Source organism: Schistocerca piceifrons, chromosome X (assembly GCF_021461385.2).
Source record: "Schistocerca piceifrons isolate TAMUIC-IGC-003096 chromosome X, iqSchPice1.1, whole genome shotgun sequence".
NCBI lineage: Eukaryota > Metazoa > Arthropoda > Insecta > Orthoptera > Acrididae > Schistocerca > Schistocerca piceifrons.
The window spans coordinates 409,295,509-409,313,862 of NC_060149.1; the positions used below are offsets into that span (position 1 = coordinate 409,295,509).

The 18,354-nt window shown below is 40.3% G+C and overlaps 1 protein-coding gene across 6 annotated transcripts in view; it reads right to left on the bottom strand.

The window, feature by feature from the left end:
• Positions 1 to 18,354, bottom strand: part of LOC124721726 (phosphatidylinositol 4-phosphate 5-kinase type-1 alpha-like) — a 315,644-nt gene that overhangs the window by 247,677 nt on the left and 49,613 nt on the right. For all 6 annotated transcript variants that reach the window (XM_047246822.1, XM_047246821.1, XM_047246823.1 and 3 more), the window contains exons 7-9: positions 14,977 to 15,111; positions 14,807 to 14,887; positions 895 to 1,151 (exon numbers count right to left, since the gene is read on the bottom strand). In XM_047246822.1, coding sequence (XP_047102778.1) covers positions 895 to 1,151; positions 14,807 to 14,887; positions 14,977 to 15,111 — 473 coding nt within the window. The remainder of the gene's footprint in view (positions 1 to 894; positions 1,152 to 14,806; positions 14,888 to 14,976; positions 15,112 to 18,354) is intronic.

The following is an 18,354-nucleotide window of genomic DNA, read 5'->3' on the forward strand; positions in this document are numbered from 1 at the left end:
AGTCACAGCTATTAACATTCAAGTGAACTAAATAACTACTAACTAAATGTGTCTCGTATTTCTGAATAACTTCCAGATCCTTTAATGACCTCACACTCATGAAAACTAAGAGCTGGGTGAGAGATTTGTGGTGAACAAACATTTAAGAGCAAGGAGTTTTTTCCACTATCCCACAAGCACACACAGTTCTCTTTTCAAAACTGAGCTGCTTAGTGATGCCCCACTCAGGGATTGTTTTCAATCTGCACCTGCACCACATATACTTCAGTAATTACAAGTAGAGTGTGGGCTGATCTCAAACTTCCTGATGGATTAAAACTGTGTTCTAGACTGGGACTTGAACCCAAAATCTCTGCCAGCTATATCGACTGATCTATCCAGGCTCGACTCACAACCCACCCTCTCTGCTTTACTTCGGTGATTACCTCTCTCTCACTTCCCAAATTTCACAGAAATTCTGTTACGTAAGTTGTGGGACTACACTCATTTGCTGAGCAGTGCTAGTCTCAGACATTATGCAGGAGAATTTCTGTGAAATTTGGAAAGTACAAGAGAGGTACTGGCAGAAGTGAAGCTATGAGGGTGGCTCTTGAGTCATGGATGAGGTCCCTCACCAGAGCACTTGTGCAAGAAAGGCAAACATTCTGTGTTTGAGTCCTGGTCCAGCACACAGCTTTATCTAGCAGGAAGTTTCAAGTCATTTCTTTGCTAATAATTTCTGCATTTCTGCATATAATCAACTTCTACAGGTTGTCCATAGTGACATTACCTTAGATGACACATTACACTTCATTTCCAAAATGAATGGGCTCTGAAGAGCTGACTGACAATGGCAGAAAACGGGTCCACAAATGCAACATATATATTATTCAGAATAAGGTAAATTACACTTACGGGACATCATCTTCCTCATCTATTGGCTCACTTTCTGCCTGAATACTTTCCATTGCTGTGGAGTGAGCAACGAGCCTTTGCCTGTTAATAGAACGAGTCCGATGTAAAATTGTTGCTGATGCAGCCTCCCTCTCTTTTTCGATAAATGCAGCTGCAGGGCTGCCTGGGCCATCACCGCTAGATCCCTTCTCATGAGCTGAAGCTTTGCTTCCATGTGCAGCCCCTTCTTGCTCCTTCCTTTCCTCCTCTTTTCTCTCCTACAACACAGAAAACATGTGGATAGAAGGAAAAAACATTCTCTGATTGTGGAAAACAAGGCTTGTTACTGGCTTTTCTAAATACCCTACCAGGTTGCCCACAAATATAAGATGCAGAAATGCAATATCTATGCACAAATCGTGAACACAATGCCCGAGCTGAATATTTTACACAGACAAAAGACATTTTTGAAGAAGAACAGTGCTATTCTGAAGGTTTTTGAATAAAGATTGTTGGAAGCTGCTAAAATTCAGCTGATTCAGATACGGGCAAATGTTAGAACTCAACTGAAGAAGACTAATTAAACCAACTTAAAGTGAGATGATGATGCCTGTGGCAATTACATGCATGTGTACATTTTCCCCTTAAGCTATTCAGTGAAAATACAATTAATTTCCTCAAGTCTTTCGTTCTAAAGGTACACTGATTTATTACTATACAACAGAGTCAAAAATATGATGAAGATGATGAAGTGGAATCTCGGGACTTTTCTATATATACATTTAAAAAAAAAAATAGTTTATGACTGCTTTTATAGCATGAAAAGAGAATGAACTACTATCTTACAAAAGAACAATAGGAACAATGCCTGAACATTAAAAGCAGATTTTTTTTGTATCAATGTTGGTAAAAAGGTAGGTCACATCAGGAGGAGGAGGAGGAGGAGGAGGGTAGGGGAGGGGGGGCATGATCCCCTACCTTTTTTCAATGGAAAAAGTCACAATGAATGACAGTACGCATTTCAAAAGCTTCTAATGAGGGCAAAGTGTTTCACATTAGGTAGATTCCACTGTGATGCTACATAAATTACTTCCAAAACACCCCTTGGAGTTCAAAAAATAAATATATACAGACAGACTTAAATACTGGAGTTAGTGGTGTACATCTTTTCCCTACAAACAAGTTTAAACACCACTAGCAGAGCTTTAATGGTTTCAAATGATTTGGTATGACAATATGCCCACACACATCACGATGCATCTGTTTGCAACTTAAATTCCCCAGTTACAAACACTTTTGAAAAGCTCAGAGGAAGAAAACTAATACTTTGATCTTCCTCTCAAAACAGTCTTTCATACAACTGTGTGATGTGAAAAATGGTAGTGGGATGGAAGGACGAAACCTTTTAGTTCCAATGCTGGAATGTGCACAATGTCACTGTGCACAATATTACTTAAGTTAATACAGATGGTGTAGAAAGTTTCACACAGAGTTTCTTCAGTTTGTGGATCAGCAATACGAATAAACTGTCTTATGAGTCTATATTCATATCAGGTACGCATAGTGCAGAACTGTATTACTATGAGACGTGTAAATTCAGAGAGCGTTGCTTAATTCTGCAACTTGTGGTTCTGATGGATGTGTTAAAATTCACTTCTGTTGATATTTGTATATGTTCATACATGTACTGTACCTAAAAGTGTTGTCTACTGGGATATCACTTAGCATCAGCAAGCGTTTCTAAGGAAGGGAGGAAAATGGTTAATTGTTATACAGTGCAATGTTTCTCAAAAGCTGACCTTGGAACAACTAATCTTGGAGGAATCTTCTCCAGTGTTTGGAGAATACTAATGACAACTCTGCCATATTCAGATCTTTCAGAGTGGCAACTTCAGCTTCAAGGATGTTCTCCACTCAGATTCATTTCCATCAATCACCGCTGATAATTTTTTGCAGTACAGAAACTAGAAGGCAAATGCCAGTGAACAAAGAGGATTCTTTGGGCTGTCTGCACAGGCATCTTTGATTATTATGCTTGATAACACTGAAGCAATGAATCTTTATTCATTGTGGGGTGCAAATTCTTCACAGAAGAGCATATGGCATAATATTGGTTCTTGTAGTCAATGTAAATTCTCAAAATGTTTGGATCTGGTACCTACCATAATATGAATAGTATTGTTTCAGATGATGAAAACTGGCTTGATTGCTAGAATCTTCCAATCAAATATTAAAATAAGTAATAAATAAATACATACATAAATATGGATGTCTTTAAGTAAGTCCACACTAGGCACCGTCTGCATATCATCATATATCAGAAAGTGAACAGTTGCCATTTTTCTTGTTGTGAAGGGAAAGTTTTACTCTAAAAACAAGGGCAAGTTTTATATCAAACACAGTCATAGCTATCTATTTGATACTGAAAGCAGAAAATTATTTCTTTCACTGTGACAGTGGTCCAGCACACTGTAGAAAAAATTGCACCTAGTATTTACATGCAGGAGGCTTTGAACTTCTTAATCATTTTCACATATGTCTTTAATTCCTCAATTGACTATTCTGATAAAGAGCAGTCATTTCATGCAGAAAAAAAATCTACCTGCAGGCATGAGATCAAGAATATGTCCATGGAAATTACTTTTGATAAATAAAATAAAATAAATGAAGCTGTATTGGAAAACGTTTATAGGTACCATTGTATAACAGATTTAACAAAAACGCAAAGTGATTTTCCCAAAAAATGGTGAACATAGTGCATGTGTGTACAGACAACTAAGAACCATACGTTTCTTGATGCAGAGCTGCATAAGGAAAGCTGTAAGCACATGCTGGGCAAGATGAAAGGATGAAGATAGAGATTTAAAATCCACACCAAGAAAAGCTACATTTATTATCACATCTACACCAAAGTCATTAGATACAGAGCCTATCTCAGAGTGGAGATGTATGATTGAGAGAAAATTGCCAGTGGTCTTCTCAATGGAAGCAACCCTAAATTCCCCTACCGCTATTTCAGAAAACAAAATTTAGAGTGGCTGGAATGAGACATGAACCCAACTTCTCAGTCCCACTTCCAAAAAAGCCTGTGTTGTAATGTCTCACTCATGTATCATGACTAGTGTTACCTTCCATATTTTCTTCCCATTTCTGAGAACAATTCCTGTGGTATGAAGAACTACACTGCTGTAGATATCAGGATACACCTCAGTGGCTTAAATCACTGACCGTGATGAGTTTCGTTTAGGTGAGACATGAGCACTTCAGAAATGCACAATAATTTTCAATTAAATAATGCAAAAGAAAGAAACAATACCACAAAGCCTTTAGAAAACATCATCATCTTAGACGATTCTCATAAGATACTATTCAACCCTTTCCCTCATATATGTAGCATATGGAGGAATGTATTGATAAAATAATAGAAATTAGGGTACGGACAACAATATTTCCCCAGCAACTACTGAGAATGGAATTGGAAAGTTGCACAAGTAAATTTGGTAGGCAGGAAGCCCTTTAATCCTGTCATAATGGCACTGATATGGCTCAGTACATAGCTGTTAAACCTACAAATAGAAAGGTTAGTGTTTGATCCCTAACTGATTGTAGGACTTTTTTTGTCACTTTGTGCTGTCACCACTGAAACTGCTTTGTATATGTCGAGAATAATAAATTGCAACACAGTATGGATCCCACATTATGCTGTAAGTCCCCCACATGAATGGCGAGTATGTCAGTTCACAAATCACAAGGATGCAAGGGTATACCACTGATGAGAGCAGCATTTTGCATGGTGAGATACTGTCTGCCACCCCCCCCCCCCCCCCCCACCTCCCCCAAAACCAATCTTCATGCTGTTGACTATTTTAAGTGTCCACATTAACCTTGAACATCAAATGTTTGCCTATAATTCCCTGAACAATTATATTTGGCAACGTGAGGAGATAAACTTGTTGCACCACAGAATTTAATTTTTGGTTAACGTAAAATTTTTTAAGTTTTTCCCCAGCAAGCACAGAGCCAAGCTAAGACAGGCTCGAATGCAGTGTCTCAATCAGAGTGAAAAACCAGGAAGAAGAGCCAATACTGCAAACAGTGAGGCACACCACTGGGCTTTGACACACAACAATCGAGCGGAGATGAGAGAATGCAATCGCAGGAGAATGCTCACTTTGTAACGTCATTCTGACACCACCACAAGGTGAGGTACGACTGTGTAACACACAAGAGCAGCTCCAAAACATTCAGATGTTGCAGAAAGGGCCAAGCTGAAGATCTGAGAGCTTAAGTAGGGACACCATGATGTGGCGCAGTGTGCTGGTAAGCCTAGAAAATGAGACCAAATTTGCTCATTGCCACAGCTCGGCAGCGTAACTGGCACAACATAACCAGTATAAATACACTCTTGCTCAGAAAAAAAAAGACGGAACATCTTGAGTGACTAGAGAGAGGACATTTATATTCACAGGTCATGTACATTAGTATGTTCTGCAGAAACGATTAGCATTTCAATCATCTTGGTTCAGCATGTGTCCTGTTGTAGCAGGCACAGGGTCTGCCATGGGCCCTAATAACTTGTTCCATGAGTGGTGGCATGTTGCATATAAGGTATGACTGGTGTCCTGTGGCATAGCCATCCATGCTGCATTCACCTGGTTCCAAAGTTCATCTGTGGTGGTTGGCATTGGGTCACAGTACTGCACCCATCATTTCACCATATCCCACACAGTTTTAATTGGTGACAAGTCTGGTTATCCGGTGTGCCAGGGCAAAACGCCAACATCCTGTGACACCAAGAAGGCACATGTTCACACAGCAACATGTGGTAGTACATTGTCTTGCTGAAAAATTCCATCTGGGGTGTTGTGCAGGAAGGATATGACTACAAGTAGCAGGATGTCATTCACGTGTGCCACACTGGTAACAGTGCCCGGGACACGCATCAACTGTGATTTGTGGTTGTACCCAATAGCATCTCATACCACAAGGCCTCGAGTTGGCACTGTATGTCTTGTGCGAATGCTCACGGATGCTGCTCCCTCTCTGTGGCAAACCAAAATGCGGCCATCATTCTCAAACAGGAGATGGTCCATCACCTCTGATAGCGTGTGATGTGTTACACTGTTCCACTGATGCACCAGAGCCAAGGAGGGCGCAGATTTGTGACATGTCAATCTTCTCGGCGGGGTGGTCTGGGTGGTGTGACGTGACCTGTCTCGTTGTGTTCTATGTCCTTCTGTGAACCATTCTGCACACACTCATTCATTGCCGAAACACTTCATCCCACACAAGCAGCAATTTCCCAGATGGATGCATCACATTCTCTCGTGCCAATAATGAGCCCTCTTTCAAACTCACTGATTTGATGATACAATTCATGTGTGCATCTGCAAGGTATCCTGCACATCTGCGTGAGTCACACTCATCTATTATGTTCGGTTTATAGCGACAACGAGAGTCGTAGGTACATTTTACTGGTAGGTGGTGGGCGTCACAATATTTATGCTGACCTTGAAATTGTGGCCGAAATGGTTCAAATGCTAATCATTTCTGCAGAAAATATAATGTACATGCCCTGTGAATACGAATGTCCTATCTCTAGATGTTCAAGGTGTTTTGTTTTTCTGAACATGAGTGTACTTAGACTTCTGAACCATTGGGTCAGTTGGCATGACAAAGTCTTACAGTGAATCCAAATTGAAGCTGTTCTACGATGTGCTGCCTATTGTTCATCTGATGACTTCTAATACAAGATACCAGCAAACCAGCTTGATGTACTTCACTGTCATCAATTACAGTGCTGCCACCATTGCTGCTACTGATGTGAATACTTGAGTGTCTTTGACCGATGACCCAGTCAATCGAGGGCGACCCTTGAGCTGCCAACTTCACATCTTCCGCGAGAGTGCATTTGTGGTGCCCCCTGGCTGAACCTGCGAGTAGCTTCCGGTGTCTTGGCCGTCTTTTGTTGCGAGGCCAGGGCATACTTCTGCACTGCTACCTTCATCCCATGTGGAACTGCTGGCCGTCGAGCAGGGTGCAAACTATGATGACCATGACAGCACCTTCGTGGAATGGTTCACCAAGCTGTTTGCACCCTGGCTGGACAGGCAATGCCTGCAAACTTCTACACCAGCACCCTGTATGATGCCACCTCTGCTGAGAGTGTGTAGTCCCTGACTGCGCCAAGCCACGTTACCGCCTACTGAGCCTCGTGAGTCATCTGCACCCAGCCATGAGCGCCGCTCTACTCAATGCTGATCAACACCATGTAGAAGCTATTTTGTATTGTATAAATCCTGACAATAAATGTATTCACAGCCAACAATCCCTTACTATGCGCTCTGGGATGCCATCGGACCACACTCACGCATTCCAACCTTCACATCCTGCATATGTAGAGACCACAGTTCCCCCGATTCTCCAAATCTTTCAAGAGGTACAATGTAAATAGGCCAGATTCTTCTGTGCACTAACAGGCAGACTTATTAGCTAGTGACGAAGAGGTCTCGGGTATGATTCCATGTAATGTATTCACATTTTCTGTAGAATAATCCTGAGAGTGACCATTCAACCTCATGAGGCCAAATAAGGAGTAGCTAAAAAAAGTCAACAGACATGCAAGCCACCCAGTGACACAAAATCTTAGAACTTTCACCAGGCTGACAGACATACTTTCTTAAATAAAATTAAATCTAAAGAAACGGCAGCAGAAATGGGGGCAGACAGCACAATGAGAAGGGTGCAGTTAACAGAAGGCTCCAAAGACTGTCTGCAATCACGGATACAGATCAGACATTACGCGGATCTCGGAACAAAACTATATTGGGATCAACATGGTCACTGTACTCACTGAATGCCGCAACATACAAAACTAGTGACTTGCCCCCAATTTGCAGAAATAGAACTAAGTAACTATGGTGGGACAACTTGACTAGTGTAACAGTAATATTATTTTTGGGCTACTGTGTAGAGTTGTTATTAAAATTCCAGCAAGAGCTATGGGAACTTGCTGGTCAGCTGACTCAAGTACCAGCCTAACATGAACTACCTTTTCTGTGTGTGCCTTTCCCCCCTTTCCCAACATAACACTGTTACAAAGAACACTCTGCTGTGCACCATTGGTACAAAGTATTTTCTCCCATGCACAATCAGTATGAAGCACAGTCCACCACACAACATTGGTATGAAGCATCTGCTACCACGAAACATCATTTATGGAGCATCCTTTGCCATGCAACATTGGTACCAAGCAGCCTCCGCCACACAACATCTGTAACAAGCAGTCTCGACCACACAACATCTGTACCAAGCAGTCTCCACCATACAACATTAGTATGGAGCATCCTTCACTACATAACAGTGGTACAAATCACACAGGGCCACTTAACACGCACCAGGCACAGCATAAGGCTGTGCAAGCTTATTCATGAAAGCCCTATCAGAATCACTACAGTAGTTCCTGAGATCAGAACAGAAAGATATAATCAAGGCAGGGGACTTCAGCTAATGTATATATGTATGTATGAATGTATGTATGGATGGATAGATAGATAGATAGAAGTATAAGCACAGAAGGATGTTGGAGTCGCATTATACGAGGGCAGTTCAATAAGTAATGCAACACATTTTTTTTCTCGACCAATTTTGGTTGAAAAAACCGGAAATTTCTTGTGGAATATTTTCAAACATTCCCGCTTCGTCTCGTATAGTTTCATTGACTTCCGACAGGTGGCAGTGCTGTACGGAGCTGTTAAAATGGCGTCTGTAACGGATGTGCGTTGCAAACAACGGGCAGTGATCGAGTTTCTTTTGGCGGAAAACCAGGGCATCTCAGATATTCATAGGCGCTTGCAGAATGTCTACGGTGATCTGGCAGTGGACAAAAGCACGGTGAGTCGTTGGGCAAAGCGTGTGTCATCATCGCCGCAAGGTCAAGCAAGACTGACTGATCTCCCGCGTGCGGGCCGGCCGTGCACAGCTGTGACTCCTGCAATGGCGGAGCGTGCGAACACACTCGTTCGAGATGATCGACGGATCACCATCAAACAACTCAGTGCTCAACTTGACATCTCTGTTGGTAGTGCTGTCACAATTGTTCACCAGTTGGGATATTCAAAGGTTTGTTCCCGCTGGGTCCCTCGTTGTCTAACCGAACACCATAAAGAGCAAAGGAGAACCATCTGTGCGGAATTGCTTGCTCGTCATGTGGCTGAGGGTGACAATTTCTTGTCAAAGATTGTTACAGGCGATGAAACATGGGTTCATCACTTCGAACCTGAAACAAAACGGCAATCAATGGAGTGGTGCCACACCCACTCCCCTACCAAGAAAAAGTTTAAAGCCATACCCTCAGCCGGTAAAGTCATGGTTACAGTCTTCTGGGACGCTGAAGGGGTTATTCTGTTCGATGTCCTTCCCCATGGTCAAACGATCAACTCTGAAGTGTATTGTGCTACTCTTCAGAAATTGAAGAAACGACTTCAGCGTGTTCGTAGGCACAAAAATCTGAACAAACTTCTCCTTCTTCATGACAACGCAAGACCTCACACAAGTCTTCGCACCCGAGAGGAGCTCACAAAACTTCAGTGGACTGTTCTTCCTCGTGCACCCTACAGCCCCGATCTCGCACCGTCGGGTTTCCATATGTTTGGCCCAATGAAGGACGCAATCCGTGGGAGGCACTACGCGGATGATGAAGAAGTTATTGATGCAGTACGACGTTGGCTCCGACATTGACCAGTGGAATGGTACCGTGCAGGCATACAGGCCCTCATTTCAAGGTGGTGTAAGGCTGTAGCATTGAATGGAGATTACGTTGAAAAATAGTGTTGTGTAGCTAAAAGATTGGGGAATAACCTGGTGTATTTCAATGCTGAATAAAACAACCCCTGTTTCAGAAAAAAAAAGTGTTGCATTACTTATTGAACTGCCCTCGTACAATGGAGACATCCTTAAGCCAAACAGGAAACAGTATTCTGAAGCTTTGATTTGATGCTCTGTCCATCATGTTTTGATTTGCTGTACGCTGGAGCATCATACCAGTATGGAACTGTTAGATTACATTACCAGCTGTGTAATAAACTGTGCAGAAGTGTTCCTTTGTACGAGGCCGTATCAGGCCATGTTTCACATATTCCTATTTTTAATTGGGATGGGCTGACAACATTCTGACGAGAATTGTTGTTGTAACATGTACTTTCAACACCAACAGCAGCTAGTTCCTCAGGAAAGAGGTGGTGGCCAACCAAGTGAGAATGTCCAAATTGTTGAAGTATTAAACGTAATAAATTCTTACATCACCACCAGCTTTCACAAGAGGTATCACTGAATAAACACACATGGAACATGTTTGCTTAGTTACTAGCCTCAAAATGTCATCAGGAATGAACCATGGCTTTGTGTAAAGAACAATGAGTCACATAATAGTGCATAACCAAATGCAAAATATTTGAATTCCATAAAATGTACCAGCAATACACAAGCACAGTGTAGTTTTATAAAATCTTTATTTAGGGGAGTAATATGGTGGTGTAAAAAACTTTAATACACAGTTCAAAAGAATTATGTAAACATGTATATCAACATCCGATATGTTAAATCTATTATGATAAAGGCAGTACCTATTGATTTACTGCATGGCTTGAGAGCTTTGCTTTCGATGTAGGCTACGATTAATATCTTTCCGACCCCTCAGAAGGAAGTGCATACCGGCATCCCAGTGTTTTCTAGTGAGGTACGCAGATGGCAGTTGTCGTTTTTGGACACTGTATTCAACCAAGCACATGCACTGTGACAGCTTAATGCAGTGCAAGTTACAAGGGCAGTCGATTTGATCCAAAAAGGATGCTCTTTCGGTAGTGTCATTGCAGATGCCAATGCCTTTCATTGTGTCATCCATAGGTTGTGGATGCACTAGAGGGAGATAGGTCAGTAAACAAGGCAAGTTGGACAAGGTTGCCAGTGCATTACAACCCCCACATGGGGACCAATACCTGGCCTGGCCACCTCTGCATTGCCACGTCATATGGATACCCGCAGAGCACTGCAAGATGACCTCAGAAGGGCCAGTAACTGTAATGAACCATTTATGAGATACGACTTTACGACCCAGGTGACCTGTTCAAGTACCCTTTGACACGACATCACCTTGTAGCTCACCTTCATGTCTGCTGTTCCCTTATCAATGGGCAACCTCATCACTGGTGAAACATGTTATTCACAGAGGAGTCCAGATATCCTCTGACCCAAGGTGATGGCTGTGTTTGTGTGCAGAGACCTGTGGTGAGTGGTACCTGCAAAATGTTGTCCAGGAAACTGAAAGATTTCCAAGGTCCTATGATGCTGACGGGAGACTTCAGTGTATCGGCCATATGGATCTTGTTGTTGTCCATGGTCACCTTACTGTCATGCAGTACATCAAGCAGAACCTGTTGGACCATATGGTGACTGCTGCATACTGTGGTGGCCCTGAGCTGCTCCTAATGCCGAAGTCTAAGTGGTGGGCATCAGCAGAGATGTCTTGCAAAGCCTGGACATTGAAGTAACGGCATTGCCAGCAGTGAGTCCTGACCTACACTCCATTTTGAATATGTGGGACATGCTTGACAGCTGTGATCGTGGTTGTGATGTTCCACCAGACACTCCAGGACTCTCATTAATTCTCACTGACGAATGGGAACAGATAACACAGAGTGACCTCCATAGACTTATATGGAGCATGCCATCATGTACGTGTCAGGCAGTGATAAACACTCATGGAGTGCATACACATTATTAAAGTTTTCAAAGTCAAATGACAAGCACATAGGATGATGGGATGAATGGTGATTTCCAATTTGTTTTCGACATCGGTTGTACATTTCAGTTCTTTTTACGTAAACGATCATGGATGTAATGGTGTTTTGTTGTGTACTTAATTTTTGAAATATAAAGGCATAATTTCATAACATACCCATTCCCCAATTATTGCTCAATGGAGTATGGCAGATGCCCGAATTCATGTTGTCCTGATTCTTTTGAACAGTATAATTTATTTGAGTACAGTTAGTCATATGCTGCATAAACTTTATGCTGGCCAAGAGACTTTAATGCAGTGACAGAAATGTATGGCCTCTTGATACCAATGTTTGGTTCCAAATGTAACTCTAATATGGCAGCATGCAAAGAAATTTGAGGCCACATAAGGTTACAGGTTAAATACGCTAATAACAAAAAATAAGGAATTATGTTTTGAATCACTTTCTGTGTGTGGTTTTAAATAAATAGTCAAAATTATCAATCATAACTCTCAATGAGGAACAAAACATTGGTTAGTTTCCAGCTGCAGTAACTTATGGCAAAGAATAGGATCATAAATCTACACTTCGATTGATAATACCTCAGTAGAATAACATAATCACTGAAAACATATGCTTCAATTTTAAGATTGTTAAACTTGAGAAAAAAGATAAAGGCAAAATGTAAAATGTTTATTTTCATAGCATATTAAAGTGTAACATATTTCTATCATGGGGTTTCTCTGATCATCCAATATAATGGGGGAAACAAAAATAAATGCTGCACAAAATTTCTTTTTGCATTAAGTTTGTTTTCAAAGTAATTTACTGATATTCAAAAATGTATCATATTTACAGTGGCGAAACCCATAAACAAATTTTAAATTTACTGTCTGACATAAGAATTTGTGGAGCCTTGAAACACTGACATCAAGACTACACGTGACAACAAATCCATCAAAATTACTGTATCAGTGATTAAGACACTGTATATGTTCCACTGTCAGGATGCACAAAGTCATTAAGAAATAGAATATAATTATATAATATGGGGCTACCCAGAAAGATTGATTAGAATGGCTCAGCTGTAATATTATTCGCTTTCCTTCATATACAAAATTTATTTTCCATTAACAGCTGTGCTCTTGATATTACACATGAGCAGCTGCAATGCACCTTTCAATGGCGTCCCACCTTACACAATGGCTGATCCAGACTGTGGAGCATACCCACGAGAGACTGATAAAGTTCCCCATATCTGAAACTGATCATATTTCAATATACGATCATTAAGAACAACCATTATTGGGAAACACATTGTGAATATGGAGGACCGAAGAATTTTATAAGCTCAACAGAAGAAATATATTCATGTAACAGTCTGTAGCACATCAGTGAGCTTTGTTAAGAGTCATAAGTCACTATGGAGTGTACTATACATGATTCTAGATATACAATGTAGTAAAATGCCACTCCATCCACATCACCTCAAGTACATAAGGCACACAGCATGGACGCCATTGTAGCCAAATTTGTTCACTGCTCCTGTCAGTCCCACAGATTTTCAAAGAGGTTCAGATATGGGGACTTACTGAGTCTCATGACGTGTGATTGCTCACGTCTTTCTCATTCCAAATAGTTACCATTTTGCGCATTGGTTGTAGAGCATTTCAAGTTAACAGTGACTTCAACCAAAGGGCCCATTTCTGCATATCCAAAATGTTTTTTTGGACACCACACTCTACACTCTAATGAAATTCCCTCTGGTATGTTCATTAGGAAATTACAGCACTTCCTATATCAGCATTACATAATTTGGAACACAAGTCAGCAGTCCCCTTCTGCCACAATAGTCCTTAGTTCCAATTTGTACAGCTTATCCTTGTGAACTGGGATGTCAGCTATTGGCAGGATGTCTATATGCTAGAATGCAACTACTGATCTGCTAAATTTGCCACCCTCTTCAGGGGATGATTTTTAGTTATTTCAAAGTTAATCCCTTACTTTTGTTACTCGGACACAACAGCTTTGCACAACTTTTAACACAAAGTAAGCAACTGTGCACTGTGTACACACTGCACACTAATCTACATTATCGAAGTGGCAGGCTCTGGTCCACTTTACTGTACATTATCTGCTGTTACTATTACCTTGAATATATCAGGCCACAACGTGTCCTGAGAGAATATTTGTAATGGAACATCATTGCAAAAAAAATTTGAGAATGTGGGCACGTAAACCTAAAATAAACATAAACCAAACCTAAAATTAAGGATGCAGCTCATTTCTCAATTTGTGAGGCGCAGACATGGTCAAGGTCATTGAATGTGCACTGTTTCCTGAACTCTAAAAGAACCACTGGATAATTCACCCCTGGTATCTCAGGAACCATGCACTGCACAGTAAGAAGTACTAAGTTTTGACGCAGGAATGGTGCCACACTTTACACTATGTCAAATTTTACTTTTCTTTTTGAACAAGATGATTGCTGCAAGGTTTGCATCAATGGCAATCCAGCAATTGTGTAAGAACCCCTTACTAAATAGACACTAAGAATTGGGGTTTGGACAGCCACCAGTTAAGACTCACTTCTCATATTTCAAATAAGAACAGATAGTATTGCAGTATGGTGAGAATATTTTGCAGAATCAAACTCCCACCATTTCTCTACAACAGCTCAATAACATTACACATCATTCTCTAGAAGCTATATGAAATTTGGACAAAATGAAAACTATTTTCAACAGAGGACAACAGCTGTTACACAGTCCGCTTACAGCCCAACCACTACACAATTTTTGTAATAGTCATGGGAGAATGGTAGAATTCTGGATAATGCAATGCCTTCATAACATGGAGAAATGTAAGTTGCAGAAGTTTGTCCTATCTCACACTGAACTAACATTTTGTGCCCTGTCCATCTTGCACTGTGCAGATGGCATCACAATATCATCTGCATCTCCTAGTTCATGTGTTATTAGGTGTTGGCTTTGTTGATGGTGGATAGTTTTTTGTCTGTGCAATTGTTTCCATGTCTATCAGAATAATTTATTAATATATGATACTTTTTTTTCAGGACACACACACACACACACACACACACACACACACACACACACACACACACACACACACACACACACCATTTTGCTTACCGCCTTCTCCTTTGCTGCTTGATCCAAGTTATGTATGCCAACCAACAAACTATAATCCATTATTTTAAAACTTTCCAGCACCTGAAATGTACAAATCATATCAATATTAGTTTCTGACATGCCCTCAAAACAAAATGACCACTAAATACTTCAAAATTGAGTCTACTTACTCTACAATCCCTCTGAATTGTCTTAACAAGGGCTGCATATGTATCTGCCTCGAGTCCTATCCCCTCAGGGTGATGTTCCATAAAATCTAAATCCTTAAATGTTGGTGAACTCTTCTGTCGTTCACTTTTAGATGCCTATGATGGGGAAAAAATAGTATACATGTTTTTTTTAACACATCAATGTGCATACGTCACATTCTACAGCTCACAACTACTAGCTATCTACAAATATTTACTTCTTTACAGTAAATATATTCAGCCATTTTAAAATCTAAAACAGGGAAATTGTTCATTAAAAAAGACATCTAATCAATCCATAAATTTCTTTCCCAGATCGATTCCTGTTTCTATTCCATGACGAATTTCTGGATCAGTTTACCATGACCCATTACTTTCCACATTCTCTTTCTGAATTTCCATGAACATCTGTTTTAGCCTTCTGTTCCTTGTAGCTTATTTACAACATTTGGTTTCATTTATGTGCTTGTCTGTCTACTGCTCAACACTTCCTGTACACGGTGAGTGGTTCTCTCTACCTGCACCTTTTTTTCACACTCCTTAATATACAAATGAATAAACTTTTGCACAAATACAAAAACAGACCACACCAATACTTTCTTGTACCAAATGTTTTAGATCATGTACTACAATTTTTATTACGTAATGTTACTTCACCCTAGACGGAAAAGCTATACATGCATTTACCTTTAAGGAAACCGAAATGCCACTACTAAATTTCATTCAATTTTACTGGTGTGGATGAGCAATTGCTGAAAAATGGACTCAAAATGGGTACGGTTCTTCATCCAAATACAAGGCGCATTTGCTACACCATCTGGCCATTCTTCTACCAGGAGGATTCTGCAGCAAAGCACTATCTTTCCATATCTTCTCAAAATACAGTATTTTGACTAATAAGCAGCACTGGTCCACTGTCCCAGACTAATTACTGCAAGTGCTCTTTATCTCTTCTTTAGGGCCAGCAGCATAATATACGTTAGATAATGACATCCATATTATGTTGTTAGTGAACCATGTTTTAACTTCACTGTTTTGATAAGATGGTAATTTAAGTAAATATATTGAGAATATGTCTGACAGCAGTTTGACATTTTAACTCTTTCAACGCTGTATGTTTACAAATATAGTATCATAAGAGTTGAACTACCAAACTGATGTCAGACATATTATTTTCAATATATTTACATAAATTACCATCTTATCTAAACAGTGAAAGTTATAAGACAGTCCACTAACGATGTACATGGACATCACATCAGCTTAAACACACTTGAAATTTGCGATAAACGCCAAAACAGTCTGTCGTGAATAAAGATTAGTTATTATAAGCAGCTATTCCAGTGCACCTTACTAATAAAGAGTATGTGTCATTATGTGTCTCCTTGGTAATGTTGTTAAGGAATGTTTCATGGGTAGGGTGTGGATCCTGGCAATTCAAAATGGTGCACATGGATAATTTCACACACTTTTTAGAAGTACAGGAAATCACAGAAAGACAGATATAGCTATAAGGTGGATGCCAAAGAGTTTGCAATCATGATTCTTCAATAGATGCTTTTATTCTGGCTGCCCTGTGAGCAGTTGTGAAGGTAGAAATTGATCTAGAGCAGATCAATATTTGAATGATTCTAGTTTCTTTTGAAACAAAGTTTTGAACAGCATACTCTTACACACCTATTGTGATTACTATCCCATTCTGAAATGTGCTTGTGTCACTATGCTCACTTGTAAGGAAGAAAGTGCACATCATTCTTTTGCTAACAGCCCTAACAAACTTCACTCTCATTGGATGACCTGAACATGACTGCCACTTTTATTTCCAGATCAAACAGGTACAGCTATCTTCTGTCACCAGTTATGATGGTGGGCATTTACTACAACTTGCCAACCCATCGTTCACCTGTCTTTGTAACTATAAATGCTGAACTTACGATTCCTAGTACATAAAACATGGTATCCATCTACATCTACTGCTATACTTCGCAAGCCACCTTGCAGTGTGTGGTGGAGGATACTCTGTTTATCACTGTCACTTCCTCCCATTTCTGTTCCAGTCATGAATAGTTTACGGGAAAAAACAATTGCCGGTAAGCCTCTATGTGGGCTCAAATCTCTCCAATTTTATCTTCATGGTCTTTCCGAGAGATATATGTAGGAGGAAGCAATATATTTGGTGACTCTTCTAGGAATGTACGCTCTTGGAACTTCAACAATAAACCACATCATTTAGCAGACACCTCTCTTGCAGTGCCTGCCACTGGAGTTTGTTGATTATCTCTGTGATGGTTTCATGATTACTGAATGAATCTGTAATAAAATGTCCTCTTTTTCTTTGGATCTTATCTATTTCCTCCATCAGTCCTACCTGGTATGGCTCCCAGATTGACAAGCAATATTCAAGTATTGGTCGAACAAATGTTTTATAAGCTACTTTCTTCACTGATGGACTACATCTCCTGCAGATTCTTCCAATGAATCTCAGTGTGGAAAATGACTTATTAATGATTAATTTTATGTGGTTGTTCCATTTCAAATCAGTCCACGTGCATACGAGGTATTTCATGGAAGTATCTGCTCTCAGTGTTTTTCCGGCAATTTTGTAATCATACAATAAGGGCTCTTTCTATGTATTCACAATATATTACATTTGTTTATGTTGAGGGTCAATTGCCACCCCCTGCATCAAGCATCAATCCTCTGCAGGCATTTCTGCATTTTGCTACAATCTTCCACCACTGTGACTTCCCTGTATACAACAGCATCACCCGCAAAAACCTCATGGAACTTCCAACATTATCGACCAGGTTATTTATATATATTATGAAAAGTAAAGGGCCTTTAACATTTCACTGAGCACACCGTAAGTTACTTTTATGTCTGAAGACTTGTCTCCATTCAGAATGACATGCTGTGTTCTGTTTCCTATAAACTCTTTAATACAATCACACAGCTGATCTAATGTTCAGTATACTCATATTTTGTTCATCAGGCTGCAGTGCAAAACTGTATCGAATGCCTTCTGGAAGTCATGAAACACAGGATCTACCTGGACACCTGTATCTGCTGCTTTCTGGGTCTTGTGGGTGAGCAGAGCGCACTGGTTTCACAAGATCATTGCTTTCGGAACCAATGTTGGTTCACACGGAGATTATCAACCTCCAGAAATATCATAATAAGCAAGCATAGAACATGTTCCAAAACTCTACAACTGACTAACGTCAAAGATACAGGCCTATAGTTCTGTTCATCTGTTTAATGACCTTTCTTGAAAATGGGAATGATCTGTGTTTTTTTTCCAAATCATCAGTGACACTTTGTTCCTACAAAGACTCACGGTACACTGCTGCTACAAGAGGG